The sequence below is a fragment of the Zingiber officinale genome, chromosome 4B, assembly GCF_018446385.1.
Source record: "Zingiber officinale cultivar Zhangliang chromosome 4B, Zo_v1.1, whole genome shotgun sequence".
Lineage (NCBI taxonomy): Eukaryota > Viridiplantae > Streptophyta > Magnoliopsida > Zingiberales > Zingiberaceae > Zingiber > Zingiber officinale.
The window spans coordinates 116,170,058-116,188,894 of record NC_055993.1 but is presented as its reverse complement, the minus strand read 5'-3'; the positions used below and the strand labels follow the sequence as shown (position 1 = coordinate 116,188,894).

Genomic DNA, 18,837 nt, shown 5'->3' with positions numbered 1-18,837 from the left:
AGGATAAGGAAGAATTAACCAAGGACATGGTGTCTAAGGTTAAGAAGGTTAAATTTGTAGGCCAAGTATCACCTGAGGTGCACCGTTATGGCCTCGTATTTTTAGATGAGTCACCTAGGAGGTGGCTAGGGTTAAGAGCTCTAAGGGGAGCTCAAAGAGTCAAATGGGGGCCCATAGTCAATGAATCTCAAGTGGACCTTGCTTGGGATACTAGTAGAATCATGAAGTGTGTCAAGTGGTTTGGAGACGAACTTGAGTCTCAAATCCAAGGAATTCGCACAATTAAAATGAGTTGTTAAGCAAGAAATATGAAATGAGATTTATATTACATGAAAATTAATTTTAGATATATAAATGTCATATAAATTAATGCTAGAGATGCATTATGATTTAGAATGGACAGATACTTCAAGAGGAAACCAAAATTAGGACTTTTATTCAAGGTTCAATTGAACCATTTAGATAGTCTTGGGCTTTGTATCAATATTGGGATCCATGATAGATATATTTTTAAATATATTTTTTCCAAGTAGACAAGGGTAAAATAGACCTCTCTATAAAATTTAAATTTTTTTTGAGGTTTATGAAATCTTTGGTGTCTTTCTAAAATTGAATTCAGAATGTTGTTTGGCCTAAAATAGAGTTTCAGTTGACTGCATCAGAGACCAGTTAACTAGTAACTTTATCAGTTGACTGGTAACACTGTTCATCGAACATAAAATGATTCTGTGAAGATATTTCGATGAGATCAGTCAACTGGGACATAGGGCAGTCGACTGATACAGTCTGAAACTATTTTTCAGTAGTAGGAAATGATAAAAAAATCATATACATGTATGTAATCTTTTGGGAGATTAATACATGATAATTATGGTTATTAGAGGTTAAATAGTTTAATAATCAATATATTGTTGGAGCTCTTTTTGATGTATAGCAAAGGGGGAGAAGTTTAGATTTAAGTGGGAAACCTAAATACCTTTGTAAGAAATTATAACTCAAGTGGAAGCTTAGGTGAAGGGAGAGCCTAGGATTAGGTTCCATGATATATGCATGAGTTTATTACATATTTTGTTTGCATAATTATTGCGTTATATATTTCCCTAACTTAAATTGGTTATCAAATATCAAAAAGGGGAAGATTGTTTGAGCAATCAGTGTGACCCTAGATTTTGATATTTGGGCAAAGGTTTAAGTTAGGATATTGTTGTAATTAATATGTGCTTATAAGTGTGCAGGATGTGGGTATAATAAAGGAAATTTCAAGTATGATCTTGGCAAAGAAAAATCTAAGTTATGATCTTGGCAAAGATAAAGTCCAAGTGTGGAGGCTTGGTGGTGTAAGTCCAAGTGTATAGTCTTGAAAACGTAAGTCCAAGTGTGACTTGGCAATGTTGAAGTCCTTGATGTGAGAAGCCTTTTGGCAATGGAAGACCTAATAACAAAGGATAAGGTCAAAGGAAGCTCTTAAAAGCAAAGCGTGAAAGATAAGGAAGTATCTGAGAGACGAAAGACTGATGGAGGAGGCTAGAAAGCAAGGTCAAAGTTATACAGGCAAGGGCGAGTGCATGAGTGATTGTACTTAGGATAAAACCCTAGGTTTAGGATTTACCAGTCGACTAGTATATATTCCAGTTGACTGGTGGTTGGGAACCAGTAAACCAGGAATAAAATTCTGGGGTTTGTGGTTCTAGGGTTACCAGTTGACTGGTGTCTTCATCAGCCGATTAGGAGTGCTTCTGTTCACTCAGTAGATATGGAACAGTCGACTGGTATCGAGCTGTAGGGGTGTAATGGTTAATTTTTCACAGAGATCAGTCGACTGATGACTTTACTAGTTGATTGGTGGCAGGAAAATAGATTAGATATTTACCCAAAGCTCTATATAATGGAGTTTGGGATGACTAGCTTAGGTGACGAACTTAGAGGTGGTTAACCCCTAATTAGAGTCTCCAAGCTCTCGTGTGATCCTCGTGCTCTTGATTAAGTTGTGGTGAGGTTTCTCCACTGACAAAGAGGTTTAAGCTAGCTGTAGTTTGTCAGGGAATCATTCATCGATGCATAGGGATTGTCCACCTTACAGATAGCCATGGAGTAGGAGCATCATCTCCGAACCACGTTAAACGAACGTGTTTGGATTTGTGTTTGTTTTTTTATCGTGTAATATCTTCTAGGGTTAGCTTTCATTATTACTTGTAGTTTGTTTTGTATTCTGTTGCGCTACAAGTATAGGAAGCGAACATTATGGATGATCGACTATTCACCCCATGTAGCTGGTGATCAAGGTCCCAATAGTGATCACTTAACCTTCGTTAACAAGGAATGAAACATAATCTGATATTGTTTGGTTCAATTTAGGTAATCAAATAAACATTGTTTATTTCAAGATTTTAGTGTATAACCTTGTGTAACATTTTACTGTATTACCTTTGGTTTAATCCTAAGCATGATGATATTGTATGCATGACCTACCCTCAATTTAAATACAAAAAATTATATCAGTTGCTGAATCGATGATCTGCGATTGTATTTATTTTAATTTCTAAAAATTAAAATTTTAATATTAATATATATATATATATATGGGTTGATATTTTATTTTTTTTTAATCATTTTATATATTTTTTAAAATAATTTCATTTAGCTTTAGATTAAGTCAATTTAGTTTATTTCAACTTATAACTAGAAGTTGATTGATTTAATTTACTAAAGTTTAAATTAAATACTAAAGTTTTAAAAAAAAAACATTATCTTTCTTCTTCCTCCGCTCCCGCTGTCACTACCAACCACCAGTTGCTCGCCACGACCACCATCCTGTATGAATGGTGGCGACTACGACTGTTGGTACTTATTGCCACCTTCTGTGCTGCCTACTTCTACACCACTGCTACACAGGGACAAAGCTTCGACGATGATTTGTGCGAGTGAAGGAATGCAACGCTGCCCGCTACTCACTACCGCCTGTCGTTGCGAATTTGGCACTGTCCCACTCGCCTGGTCGTTGTTCTCTGACGGTGCTAGATCAAATGAGGTAGAAGCAGAGTAGCCCTCAACGTTGAGGCTGTCATACCCTCGGTAGAGCGGGCAGGTCTGCCACCGCCTAGCTCGTCGGCTTGGGTGAAGCGACTTTTGTTGATAGGCAAGAAGGAGACTACTAACCACTCCCTCCTTGATACTCAGCGTCAATCTCAACCGGGTTGTGGCGCTGTCGTCGCTCGCTTTGCCTTGGCTCGTTGCTTGCCGCTCGCCTCGTTACTCGCCACTGCTTGTGCTACCTCTGCAGGCTCCGCTCGCCGCTGCTCGCCTTCGCTTGTTACTGCTCACCTCGCAAGCTATTGGAGAATAACTCACGAGTCGTTGGCTAAAAAAATTAAAGGATAATTTTGACAAAAAAATTTATTACCCCCGGAATCACAGAAAACCTTAAGTTGTGGAGGTAATCAAATTCCGGGGTTATAACCCATTTGATGACATTTTGCTGATGTTGTGATAAAGCTGCATTATTTGGGAATTGATCATAACCTAAACCAAAGAAGGCTATCGTTGATAACCTTGTACAGATAATCAAGGTTATCAACGATCACCCTGAACCAAACGCGCCCTTAGGATTTTTTCCAAAACCCTACAACTCGTGGTCTGTCGAGGACTTATGGCAGGCTAAGGACTCACGACCCGCCGAGGACTTGCGGCCAAGGCACATCCCAACTCACTGAGACCTAGCGACTAGGCATGAGGTCATGACTGGTCAAGGCCTCGCGGCTAAGGCTGAGGCCGCGGTCAGCCGAAGGCTGGCGGACGTGGCAGAGGTCGCGCTCAATTAATGCCTCTCGGTTGCGACCCTATCGACAGGGTTAAGGGGGGAGGGGAGAGAGGAGAGGGGATAAATTAAAGACGATCTTTAGTATCTTCAATCTACTTCCACTTGTTAGAGTGTATACTAAAAGTCTAGTTTTTTGTATAAATATTTAAGAATCGCATTGGTCAAATGTCTACATTTATGCGAAGTGTAGTTGTCCATTGAATTTATATTGAAGATAACATGGTGTGAGGAAATACACAGAAGTTCATGTTATCAGTTCCTTATAAATTATAAATAGTTGTCCACAACCAAGATGAAATAGGGTAAACCATTGGAGTGGTTGTAGTGTAATTAGGTATTAGTTTATCTTGACTAATAAATTACACTAGTACACTATGAGTGTATTGAGAAGGACCATTTGAGGTAGTATCTTTTTATACTGACTATATAAAAGAACAATATCTCTATTATTATGGAAGTGTGTACTCTTAATCATGATATAATAACAAGCACGTATACTTAATATTTATTTCTTTGATTTATCGAAGGGTGCGATTTAGCTCGTTAAATCAATAGGCCCGATAAGTTGGGAAGTGATATTATTTATATGGTGTGTTGCTGATTATAGAATGAAACTATATCCTAGTAATCTAGATTGATGATGCCCCCTTGAGGAACTCATAAGGATTGTCATGTAAACCCTGCAGGTGGACCTAGTCCGACATGATAATGAAGTTGAGTGGTACTACTCTTGGAGCTAGATATTAATTAAGTGAGTTGTCAGTAACTCATTTAATTAATAGACATTCGATATCTTAAACACAGGGAGACTAACACACTCATGATAAGAAGGAACCCATATAGTAATATGAGATTGGTGCGGTAATGCAATAATAACTCTTTAGTGGAATGAGATATTATTGATGAACTTGAGTTGGGTGTTCGGGGTGAACACGGGAAGCTCAAGCTCATCGGGAGACCAAAATCAATTCTTCCTCTCGGTCCCTATTGTAGCCTCTTATTTATAAAGTCTTATATCCACCAAACCCAACTTCTTACCCACCTTAAGGTGGTCGGCCAAGCTAAGCTTGGAGCCCAAGTTAGGGCCGGCTAAACCAAGGTTAGATGGGTTCAAGTTGTGGTCGGCCCTAGCTTGGAGCCCAAGCAAGGGTGGCCGGCCACATTCACATTGAAAGAGAGTTTTAAAATTATAAATCTTTCCTTTTATAGTTTTCTATAAAGGATTAAGAGAAAGGTTTGATATCTTTCCTTATTTGTAGTTAAAAGGAAGATTTTAATTTTTTGATAAATTTTAAATCTTTCCTTATGTGGAAGTCATGGTTTTAAAAGAGAGTTTTAAAATTATAAATCTTTCATTTTATAGCTTTCTACAAAGGATTAAGAGAAAGGTTTGATATCTTTCCTTATTTGTAGTTTAAAGGAATATTTTAATTTTTGATAAAACTTTCCTTTTTGTAACCATCCACATGTTTTAAAAGAGAGATTTTAATTTATAAAACTTTCCTTTTATAACCAACCATGAAGGGATTTAAAGAAAGAAATTTTTTAATTAAAATTTCTTACCGGAAACAATTAAGGAAGTTTTAATTTTTTGTTTAAAACTTTCCTTGTTTGGAGAACAAGGTAGGGGCCGACCATTAAAGGTTTATAAGAAAGTTTTAATTAAATTTTCCTTCTTAGACATTGCCAAAGAATATAAGGAAGTTTTAATTATGTTTAAAACTTTCCTTATTTGCCAAGACTAAGGAATATAAAGTAGATGGTAGAGGTGCCTCACCTCACAACAACACATCTATTATTCCTCTCCTCTCTTCCTTGGTGGTGGCTGGCCCTCTTCTTCCCCTATTCTTCTTCCTTGGTGGCCGGCGACATCTCATCTCTAGGAGTTGTTGGTGGCCGGATCTTGTTAGAGGAAGAAAGAGAGATAGGAGACATTGTGTTGGATCGAGAAGCACTAGAGGGGGGGTGAATAGCGCTCGTGGTTATTTCGTTCGATTCGTAAAACACTAATCGAGTAAAGCAACATAAATAAAAAAGAACACAACGCAAACACAAGGTATTTACTTGGTTCGAAGCCTGTGGCGACTCCTACTCCAAGGCCCACGCTCGTTGAGCATTTACGTTGGGCAACAACTATAACTTCGAAAAGGATTACAAATTTCAAGTACAATTCACAATAATTAAATATACCAACGACAATAGAAATAACCGTTTCTAAGCTCCGGGTCGTCGGCGTCAAGTTATAGCTTCGTCGGAACTTCTCGTTAACAGCTAGTTGCATAAGGATTGCTTGGAAGGTGATATCTAAACTGCTGCTTGAGACCTCCTTTTATACACTGCTGAAGGCGCCTTAAAGCCCATCCAAGGCGCTCTAACCCGCCGAGTCAGCTGCATGGATCAGCACTGATCCGATCGCACCTCATCCACTTGAAGGCGCCTTCAAGCCACTCCAAGGCGCCTCCAAGCTCTGATACAAGGCGCCTTCAGACTCATCCAAGGTGCCTCCAGCTCTGCTGCGCTGACTTCTTCTGGCTTGCACCCGAGGCGCCTCCAAGCTCCATGGAGGCGCCTCGGACACTGTTCATCTGAGGCCAAGTGTGCTCTTTTGTCCCTGCACAATGTGTTAGTCCACAAAATACACATATACCCTGCAAGACAAGGTTATCACACATAGATATGATAAGAAAGGTGTTTGACAGTCTCTGGACTGTCCGAGTCTGACTTCGGATTTTCAACCGGAAACCCTAGGTCGACCCGACGCCTACTGTTCCCTCTGCGGGGAACGTGTCCTCACCTACTCCTCTCAGGAGATTTACCTGTTGCCAGCATGATCCTCCAGATCGACTGGACTTTTGCTCGGCGCTTGATGCTTCCGGACTTTCTGCTGGACGCCCGCTCCCCGGCCCGTCCAGTCTTCCACCTGGTTCGCGACACCAGGACTTTTCACCTAGGGTTACCACCCCCTAGGACTTTTGCCTGAACCCTCGACCCGCCAAGACTTTCCGCATAGGGTTACCACCTCCTATGACCTAGGGTTATCACCCCCTAGGGTTTTCCACCTGCCTAACTGTAGTTAGGTCTTTTGCCTAAGCACACTTAGGACTTTCTTGCAAGCTTATTCAAATTGTTAGATCACAAACCCACTTAACTTTGAATCCTTTGCCATTATTAAAACACGGGTTTGATCGTCGGATGCTTCCGGCACTAACACATTGTTTCTTAGCATCCCTTGGAGCTTGGTTGGTGGCCGAAGTTCTTCATCTCTAGGAGATTGTTGGTGGCCGAAACTTGGAAGGAATAAGAAGGTTTTGGTGGAGTCTCGTCTTGGTAGATCGTCACCCACACGACGTCCGAGATAAGAAGAGGAATACAATAGAAGATCATGAAGTCTATAAGGTACAAAAGGTATAACTAGTTATTTAATTCTGCATCATAACTAGTTCATCTTTTGTATAGATCTTGAAAAACCAAACACAAGAGGCTATCGGTTTTTTAGTTATCATTTTTGTAATCAATTTTTTTGTTTCGATTTCATGTTTCGATATTGTGCTTCTATTGTCTTCGTAGTTAAACTTAGGTTACTTAAGAAGTTTAAATATCCGATTTCTTTGAAAGGCTTTGTCTAGGCAGTGGTGGATGCTCCCATACCCAAGAAGGACATGTTGCTCACCACGTTTGACTTGGAAGCCGATCATTGAAATGAATATTTGATCAACTTCTGTAATATGGTTTAACTTAAGAAGAACACATCGGTTAAATTTGGAGTAAGAATGTTAACTTATGAAGGACAACTTGGATTAATAATGTTAAGTTCTGTTTGCAATCCAAGTTGAACTTCAGTAGAACACAAGGGTAGCTAGGAAAGTTCTATGCTTGTACAAAATTTTTGCACAGGGGAACTAGAGCGGTCTCCAGGTATAGCAACCAACACCACTAAAGCCCTTATTAGAGAACGCATAAATAAATTCATCTATACATCTCATTCAAAAAAATCATTAATCCTTTTGACTTATCAACTTCTTTGGCTTTCTCATCTCATTCTTGTGAAGCATGTGTGAAAGAAAAAAAAGCCATAAATTACCTTTTGTCACTGCTTTTCATTTGTTTATTTTTCCTTTAAAAATAATTCATTCTTATGTTTGGGGTCCTAATATTATTTTGTTAAATAAAAGTTTTCTTTATTATATGGTTCGTATTGATGACTTTTATAAGTTCACTTAGGTCATTCTCATGAAACGGAAGTTTCGTATGTTTGATATCTTTGGTTGATTCCAATGTCAAATGTTACTTTGGCCATAAATACTTTCTCTTCACTCCGATTGGGGAAGAGAATGTCAAGTACTTCATCATTATTTTGAATTTTCTAATATCCTTCATCGAGTCTCATGTTCTCATACTCTCGAACAAAAATAACTCCACAGAAAAAAATATCATCATATAATCGAAACTACTTTAAGTCTTCTTAATTATGCATCATTAATCTCTTAAAAATGAGCACAGAATATAAAGTAGGTATAAAAAGGTATATGATGTAAAATGATATATCGCATAAGAGTTCAAAGAATTATAGATAGTCATGATCATAATTTTCGACACTTAACATCGTTAATCTCTTATCACAATGAATTTCACCTTTATCATTGTTTTGTGAAGGATCCTGCAGCCGAAACCACTCTACTCAAAGGAGAAAATTAAAGACAGTATTTAGTATATTCAATCTGCCTGCACTAAAGCCCTCATTAGAGAACACATAAATAAATTCTCCTGGCATATACAACTTAGTCATCCACTTATACACCTCATTCAAAAAATCATTAATCGTTTTGACTTATCAACTTTTTTAGCTTCCTCATCTCATTCTTATGAAGTATGTATGAAAGAAAAAACCACAAATTTCCTTTTGTCACTTCTTTTCATTTGTCTATTTTTTTCTTTAAAAATAATTCACTCTGATATTTGGATCCTAACCTTATTTTGTTAAATCAAAATTTTCTTTATTATATGATTTGTATGGGTGACTTTAGTAAATTCACTCAGTCATTCTCATGAAACAAAAGTTTGATATGTTTGATATCTTTGGTTGATTTCAAAAACATGCCAAATATTACTTTGATCATAAAATACTCTCTCTTTATTCCAATTAGGAAGGAGAATGTCAAGCATTTCATCATTATCTTGAACTTTTTAGTATCCTTCATCAAGTCTCATATTCTCATACTCTCAAACAAAAATAGCTCTACAGAAAGAAAATATCATAGTATAATCAAATCTGCTTTAACTCTCCTCAATTATGCATCATTAATCTCTTAAAAACTGAGCACAAAATATAAAATAGGTATAAAAAAGTGTATGATGTAAAATGATATATCTCATAAGAGTCCAAAGAATTATAGATAGTCAAGATTATAATTTTCTACTCTTAACATCGTTAATCTCTTATCACAATTAATTTTTTAAATAACTACTATAACTATACCATAACTATATAAGAGCTATAATTATGTATCTATTATAATATAATTTGACTGGTGTTAGTCAGAAATAAAGTATTTATGTTGTACCAATTATAATTTATAATTTTTTATAATATAATATTAATCTTGATTAGATATTAACTGATTAAGCATTTATAGTATAACAGCGGTAACTATTGTAATATGATGTTATTAAAAAATCCAGCATATGTGAATCATAATTGCTACATTAACATGAACAAAAATATTTTTTTTTGAAAATAAAAAAGAACTGATATAAAACGAGTCGTTGATTTTTATGATAAATAAAAAAGAAACGTCCTTTTAATTATTCTAATAAAAAGGAACCGTCTTTTAATTTCTACCCATTTTTTATTTGTGCATATTAATTTTAATATTTTTTTAGAAAACAAAATTTTAAAAATAAACAAGGAAATATATATATTATATAAAAACCTTGAGAGTGAATTAAAGATGAAACTAGCTCCTCCACCTCGAGCGAGGAAAGCATTGGTTGGACGGGATGAATGAGTTCTTGTCGCGCGCAGTTGATCAAGCACGGCCTTCCACTCAGCTGGCGAATAATCACCACCTGCTCCCTCTCAGTCCGTCGGTACGCTTCCCGTCCCTTCACCACCCCGCTACCCTTCGCCGTCTCCCTCTCCTCCGCCGCCCGCGCCGCCGCCGGCCGCGACGACCTCCGCCTCGTCGGATCCATCCACGCTGCCGCAGTCGTCAACGGACTCCACTACCACGTCGTTGTCGCCACTTCCATCCTCGACGCTTATTCTAAATGCGGCGACTTGTCTTCCTCCCGCAAGGTGTTCGACGCGATGCCGCATAGAAACGCGATCTCTTGGAACGCCATAATCGCCGGCTACACGAACTCGGGGATGGGCATCTCTGCGCTGGAGTTGTTCGTCAGCATGAAATCCAATGAGTCGACGGTTGGCGTCAATGAGTACACAGTGTCGAGCTGTGTGACCGCGAGTGCGGGGATCAGCGACGTGGTCTCTGGTGCACAGATCCATGGCTATGCTGTGAAGTTGGGGTTCGAGGAAGACCACGCCGTCGCTAGTTCCTTAGCCAATATGTATTTCAGGTGCGGACATGTCGAAAGTGCCAGGAAAGCCATGAAAGGAAGGGAAAACGACTGTTTGAGATCCAAATTCATGATGATTAATGGCTATGTTGTCAATGGCAGGTACTTTGATGCTCTTGATTTCATTGTTAGAAATGCCTTGCAGGATCTTGCAGTAATCGTGATGATAGACTTCAGTATCCTCGTCTCCATCTTAACAATCTGCGCTCAAATTCGATCCCTCAGACTAGGGAAGCAGGTTCATGCTTTGATCATCACACTTGGAACTAATAAATATGGCTCATCAAATTATGGTTCCAATGCTGTTCTGTGGAGTGCTCTAATTAATATGTATTGCAAGTGTTCCAGGGTCATGGAAGCTCGATGCGTGTTTGACAGATTGCATTGTAGGCATGCTTCTTGCTGGAACTCATTGATTACAGGGCATATTCACAATGGGTTGTTGGAAGAAGCTCGTCAATTCTTCAATAACATGAAGAACAAGGATGTGATCACATGGACATCAATGATATCTGGTTATGTGCAAAATGGATTGCCGCAAGAGGGGCTCAAATTGATGGCAAACTTACAAAACGCTGGTGGTGGGTTGTTACCCGGTAACACCTTCACTTTTCCAGTTGCATTGGATGCTTGTAGTTGCCTTGCAGCATTAGCTTGCGGCAAGCAAATTCATGCTCAAGCTGTGCGAACAGGAGCTCAATTTGGTCTTAATTCTGTGGTTCTAGAAACATCTCTCATTGACATGTATTCCAAGTCAGGCAACTTAAAGTATGCACGAATAATATTTGACCGAATGGGAAAGAAGAACGAAGTATCATGGACTTCAATGATCAATGGCTATGCAGTTCATGGATCAGGTATAGAAGCTATCAATATTTTCAATAAAATGATAGGATTGGGGCTAGAACCAAATGAGGTTACTTTTGTAGCAGCTTTAACTGCTTGTAGTCGGTGCGGTTTGGTAGATGAAGCAACCTGTTATTTCAAGTTAATGAGTGAAAGATATGGAATTCTTCCCACTAAAGACCATTTTACATGCATAATAGATTTGTTAGGTCGAGCAGGGAAACTTACAGAAGTTTGGAAGTTGCTAGAGGAGCTAAAAGCTGCAAGAACAAACTGTGAGAAGGCCAGCAACTTGGACAATGTCGAGCATGCTTCCTTATGGGGTGCATTGCTTGCAGGATGCTGTGTTCATGGGGAACTGGATTTGGGTAGGAAAGTGGCTAATAAGATGCTTGAGAGCAAGCAACAAATTTCCGGGTCATATATTGCACTTTCTAACCTTTATGCAGCTTCAGGTTGGTGGGGTGAAGTTTATAGAGTCAGAGAGGAGTGGATGAAGGAAGGTGTTCCCATGGAGCCAGGACAAAGCAAAATCCAAAATGTTGCTCTTATATAAGATGCTCAATTGCCGTGCTTGCTTAACGTTGGGGTAGTAGATATTGCCTGGGCAAACTTTGTCACTAAACTCAGAATCGAACAGCAAAGCGTCAGGCTTTTGGAAGCATTTCTCAAATGCAGTTTCTTAATCAGCAATCAAGTTCTTCATCCAAGCATTTATGTAACACTGTATTTTGGAACAAGTGATCTAGCATGGTCAATGAGAGAGACTCAAGTGTTGTGACATTGTCAAACTAAAGGCACTCAACATTTGAGCATCGACAAGGAACTGTTGAAGAAAGTTTATACACTATAATTTACTTGTGAGATTTGGCATGCATCTGGCATATGCTTCAGTGAGATTTCTTTGAGAAAAGCTTCAGTGGGTCTCACGTACAGTGAAAGGTTGAGAGTGTATACGCAGAATATGCCAAACTATACAACTTCTTTGGTAATCTCCCCCATGTGTTGATATTTTTTTTTTTTTTGCAATATAAAATTATATTCAACGCTATTGATGCTAATTATTATATTTGTTTGAATAATTTGCTAACTCTACATGAAGTGTTAATGTAATACTGGTAAATGAAGGTTGAAGGGGCTAGCTCATTAGTAAATAATTAATATTGGCTATGCATTGTCAAAATGAAGAGCCATTAGCTTAGTGTTATAATTGTAAGTGCCTAGAAACTCAAATCGCTTGCTATAACCTTAGACAAATTCTATGATGTAACTAGTGTAAGCATATGCATGACTTAGTGGAGAGACAATAATTTAAATGAATAAATCTAAAGTCAAGGACAGTAGGATATAAATTCTTAATGTGTTCAATTTTAACATTCTAGTGTCCATTTGACATGATGTCAATTTTTTTTTGCTTGGCCCTTCAAATGCTTTTAAGGACTCATGGTCCATGTAAATGATAAATTTCTTACAAGTAATAGTGTCATATTTTTAAGATATTTATCAAAGGATATGTCTTCTGGTAGGATAGCTCAATATTGCTTCTTGAGCTTTTGGCTAAAATATGCGAATGGTCGGTCTCTTTGTATTAATATAATTCCAATATCTATTTCTAAAGCATCACATTCAATTTTAAAAATTTAGTGAAGTTAGGAAGTGGAAGCAAAGGTGTGGAACTTAGTCTTTCTTTAAAGAGATTGAAAGCTGAGTCTTGTTCTTTTTAGAGGTGCTACTATGATGTTAAAATTCTTAGCAAATCTTTGATAGAAGCTGGCCAATCCATGCCCATGGATGTTACGAGCCTTTGTGATGGTTTTCGGTGTCGACCATTTTTCTCTCTATCTACTTCTAGCCCCTCAGCACTAATAGCATATCCAAGTAAAGCAATATGGTTAGTGTAAATGAATATTTCGAAAAGTTAGTGATAGGCAAAAATAATAAGTGTACAGCAGTTGTCAAACAATAAAATATCAATTTCAAAAAGAGGAATGAAATTTGCCGCGACAATTCGCCGCGACAACTTGCCGCGACACACTCACTGATCGGTCTATAGACCGATCAGGAGGCAACCTGATCGGTCTACAGACCGATCAGTAATTCTCGATGAGTTGTCGCGGTAAGTTGTCGCGGCGAATTGTCGCGGCAAATATCATTCCTCTTTCAAAAATCAAGTATCAGTTAGAATCACAAAGCATGCTATCTAGAGAAATCGAAATTGTAAAAGTCGAGAAAAAGAAAACGCATGGAGAAAACACAAGTAGTCTTAGGAAAATTTTGATATTTAAATGTAATTTTAAGATTTCGATTTCGCCACGTTAACTATTGACACCATAAATACTATTTACTCTCTTATCTTAATGTTTATACATATATAGGTAGTCTATCCCAAGGTACTAGTATAAACTTTTGGAATTATACCGACGTGTCTACTCAAACACCACGTTTACGTTTTAGGTAGACTTACTAAAATGACCGCTTTTTCAGAGAGGCTTATGTCACAATTCTCCACGGTCCTTTAAGTGCTATCTCCTACTTCGTGAACTTGAATTAAGGTAAACTCATTAGACTATGTGATAGCCAATGATATCCTCGTAAGATTTTGAACTACTTTCATGAATAACTCCTCACGTCTCGGTCTTTATGGGTCGGAGAGTTGGGTTCACTATTCAATCTTTTCTTGTATCTCGTGGGATATGAAGATGCATGGTCAATGCCATAATTATATATGCACAATAAAGACAGATTTTGACAACTAAGTCAATATGGGTCAGTTGAAAGTTGAACATTTAGATAAGGTATGTATGAATAACGTAAATATCCAGATCATACTCATTACTTGTAAATATTACAAGGAAGCTTTTTTGAAGGTTCTGGGCGATTGAAAATGTTTGGGCAATTGACTGGGGATAAACCTCGACTGATGAGGTCAAGAGGTTCCAAGCAATCAGAGCTAGCAGTGGGATGACCACAGCGTCCAAGCAACCGGAGACGGCTTCTAGCTGATCGGAATGACGAGATCTAGAGATCTGCAAGAGCTAGTCAAGATCAAATTTAACCTAGCTCTAGGTGATCGAAAGGAGTCCAGCCAATCGAAGACCATGAACAACGTTATCATAACTGATATTTTATAGGTTAATTTAGTTGAAAACTGAATTAATCAAATTTTTTCAACAATGATAGTATCATGGGATTTACTATTTAGTTAGAGATTTATAGGCTAATTTTTAAATTTGATCAGTTTGTTCAATTTAACCGAATTTTTACTACTTCTCCTTCTTAGAGCATCCACAGTGAGGATATTTAGAAGGAATATTTCTCTAAATATCTCTCAATTTCAAATATCCCCTATTGGAAGGGGATATTGTGGAGAATATTTGAAATCACCGAACATAAATATCCAATGATTTCTCTCTTTTTATTTTTTTAATAAAATAAAATTAAAAATATATATATTTAATCATAGAGTTTGAGATATTTGGGAATGAATGTTTTATAGGTGGGTCATATAAATATTTAATTTGTAAGATATTTGATTATCAAATTTGAAAAGTAAGATACTTAATTGATGATGTAGATGTGAGATCATAAATATTTAAAAGAAATATTTAATGGAGACTATCGGAGAAGTTCCAGTCTTTTGGAGATTTGCCACATCAGCATCGACAAGAGTTTGATAATAAGAAAAAATAATAATAATTATAGTTAGCCTCATTGACTATTCATGAGTGACTGGTTCGGTTCCACGGAAGTTTCCCACTGGTCATCAGGGTAAATCGAGAAGCGCGTGCAGCGGGCAGCCCAAGAACCCAGCATCCTTTGATTGTGATCCCCGTTTGGAGGAAAAATTCTTGTAAATACATCATAGCTGGGGATCGAACCGCAAGTACCTGAATACAACTTAGATATCCTACTACGACATCATAGCCCAGGAGACTAGAGTTCGATAATAAAGGAGCTTGAGGTAGAGGTTTTCATCAATGCAATTAATTACTCTAGCTATTCTTTACGCAGGGGGTGACATCGACAGTCACCCCTCTTGCCGACGGTACAACTTATAGTATTATAAGATTTCATTGATGGAAACGAAGAATATCACTCCTTATTCCTGGTAAAAATTAATTACTCTTAGCTCAAATCACGACCATCCCCTTATACTTAAATTTCTGAACCAGTCACTGTGTCTACGTGCTCGTGTGTTTTTTTTTTTTTTTGTACTTTGCTATGACAACATATTACACTCCGTGGTTCAATTTCGATCGGCAAACTTAAGCGTATAACTTTTATTAATTGTTGCCGTACATTTTTGTTATTACAGTTTAAAATTTTTAGATTATTTTTTAAAGATTTCGTTTTCTGGAGATGAGATTCTAAATAAGAATCATCAGTTTTTTGTATGCATTTGTCGATCATTGTTCTAGTCTTGCTGTGAACTCTCGCTTGTTTGTATTGTAACTTTTAGTAGTCATCACATATTCAAATCCTAGTTCTTTTGCATGCTTAAATTGTTAAATCTTTCTAAGTATCAAAAATTTACTATGTTAGTTAATTAAATTAATTCTTATTTTTCCGTTGCATTATTATCTACTTGTTTGTCTTATTTTTAATTTTAAATTTAACTCGTAAAATTCATAATTGCTATTAATTTAGCTCCCCTTCTAGGACGAATTCGTCCCTACAATTGGTTGATGTGATGGTATTGATTTGTAATAGTACTAGTTAAATTTGGTAGGATGTATATTCCAATTTAATAAACAAAATACATTTATTAAGAAAAAACAATAATTTAATGTTTGAACGTTGTATATTTTTTTTTAATAAAGGAAAGGTCCCGTGGTCTGAAATTTCTGATCTTCTCTTGATTCTTTTAGCAATTTGTATATTGAATTGTGGCCAAAATTAATTACAATTTTCTTTGAATTTACCTTCCCATCTAAATTATAATTTAGATACCGAAGACCGCTAGTGGTGGAAAGATTAATCTAGAGGAGAGCCGAGGACCCGTCTATTACTAACGAAACTAAACTATGAATACAAGAATATCATAATTAATTTTTATCATATTTTGACTGCGATCTAATAAGGGATATCATAATTAATTTTTATCATATTTGACCACGATCTAATATATAAATTACAAAAGAGAACAGCAGATTAGAGATTACGGACCACATGATACGAACTGATATTCTTTTTTATCATTTTTAAAATTTGGATGTCTTAAATACGGCTGATATATTTATTCATATTGTGATTAAGGGCAAAAGGTTTATGATGATAAAAGATGAATACACTCGTTCTTAGCGTCCCCGTCAATCCGTCAAAGACAAAGGGTTTATGTCTCTTGGAACTGCATTCCAATCGATAACTGATCACTGTGAGTTTTACCATTTAAAAACAGCAAAGAGCACTTATTTTTCAAATATGAGATCAATATCTTTGTATGAAAGCGTATTAGATGTTGGAGGTGTCCTCTGCGAATGGAAAATGTCTCGTTTGATGTTTAACTTTTTTATATTAAAAATTACTATGCTAAGGTAAAATATTTTATAATTTATCTGTCTATATTTATCATAGAGCTGGCGATATTGAGTCGTTTGGAGCGAACAATATTATATTTTACTTTAATATTAAAAGTTGATGTGTCCCAAAGCTTAGCCCGGCCGGTATGTATGGCAAATTTATAGAACAGAGCGAGGATTGAATTAAGTTGATAAAAAATATCCTTTCATATAAGGGCATGCTTGATATCTGATTTATTCCCTTTTAATAATGTAAAACAATCCTAAAAGATCACCAGAGTGACGAATATTAGAGGTTGGATGAGCATGACAACCTTGAAGAGTGCGCTAAACTGGTTGCTGGAAGAAGCCCGAGCAACAACATGGTGAACTTGAACAAAGAATATAATGTGTTGTCACTTTACAGTTACACAGTGAATCAATTATAGAGTACCTGCAAGAAAAAGATATTTGAATACACGTATACATACGATTAAAGGGTCAGTATAAAAGATATTATTTGCTTTATATCTTGATGTTCAAATAATATTTGAGCAAACAATAATAGAGATGACATGCAAGAAATATAACTAGTTCATGGCATGGACTACTGAAACTCTATTTTGTACACGCAGAAAAGACATGATTTCCGAACCACCTTTTTTCATCCGAGTTACGTCTACTTTAGTAAATAATAATAATAATAATAATAATAATAATAATAATAATAATAAACAGTTTAATATTGAGTTTTATAATAAAATATGTATAGATAAATTAGGAAGAATGTTTTACTCTAATACAACGATATTTTATATAAAAAAAATTATACATCCAATGAGATATATTACACCGCCGAAAATTAACTCAAAATCTATTAAAATAAACACACTGACTAGATCACATCCGAATCACATATAATTTTCATGAAAAGTATACATGCATCCCAACAAAAAAAAAAAAAAAATTGGTAAACACAACCGTTACCACTTTGCCGCCGCTCTACATCCTTTTCCGGCCGCTAAAATTTTTGACCAAGGGCTATTTCTATAGTATTGCTACCGACGTCTTTCCCGCCGAAGCTTCACAGTGCAGCAGTCCATAGAACCGACACCATCCATCAGTATTCCGTAGCCCCGCCGCCATCAACACTTTGATTAACTATTCTGGTTGTCATAATTTTATTTTAAGATCATTATAATCAATTTTTTTGGCTATACATTTTCACACCCAACTTCGTTGTCTCGCTTCTCCTTTAATTTTCTCCGGTGAGTAATGATCAAGATTGTATACAATCAGTACACATAGCCTTGTCATATTCAATCAGAGCTGATGCCAATGTGTTCCTAGGGCTTGTTTGTTTTTTAATATGTCAAATTTCATTTAATGTTGTAAGACCATCAATGTATTTTGATAAACACTCACTCATGACCTATACAACCAACTCAAATCAGGACCAATGAGTTACTTGCAACCTCCTGAATCTCACTATGTCCCCAAACCAAAATTACAGAACTTAGATTGCATTTTGTAAGTTTATGAAATTGCACAAGGTAGATTTGACAAATCAGGCGAACAATGTTTTGGATCATTTTCCTGAGTGTCGAATCGTAGCACAAGACTGAAGACACTATGTTTGGAACCCCTCGGCAGAATAGTATAACAGAGCGATGAAATCAAATCATAAAAAAATACAATGAGAAGTATGCTTATATTTTCTTCTCTATCAGGGTCTTTATGGGATGAGACACTCAAAAATACGATTTATATACTCAAGAGTTCCTAGTAAAGTAGAAACAAAATCACATACAAGTTGTGAACAAGTAGAACGCTTAGTATTATACATCTACATGTCTAGTGTTGTTCAGCTGAGGCTAAGCCCTATAGATCTAACGAAAGAAAATTAGACTAAAGAACCGTTAATTGTAATTTTATAAGATACTCTATAAACTTGAGAGGCTTCAAGTTTTAATACCCCTTGAGTATATCATTTTTTGAGACAGGAAATGTTAATTCATTGAGAATGATGAGAACAATAAAGTTTGGGAAATATTATTTGAGAAGAACATTGGTAATCCTAATAAGATAACAACTGACACA

General features: G+C 36.6%; 1 protein-coding gene across 1 annotated transcript; it reads left to right on the top strand.

The window, feature by feature from the left end:
- The first annotated feature begins 9,767 nt into the window (after positions 1-9,767).
- LOC121976140 (pentatricopeptide repeat-containing protein At2g13600-like) lies at positions 9,768-12,372 on the top strand. Its single transcript, XM_042528152.1, has one exon. It carries the CDS (start codon positions 9,819-9,821, stop codon positions 11,793-11,795), a length of 1,977 nt encoding a protein of 658 aa, XP_042384086.1. The 5' UTR covers positions 9,768-9,818; the 3' UTR covers positions 11,796-12,372.
- Positions 12,373-18,837: the final 6,465 nt, after the last annotated feature.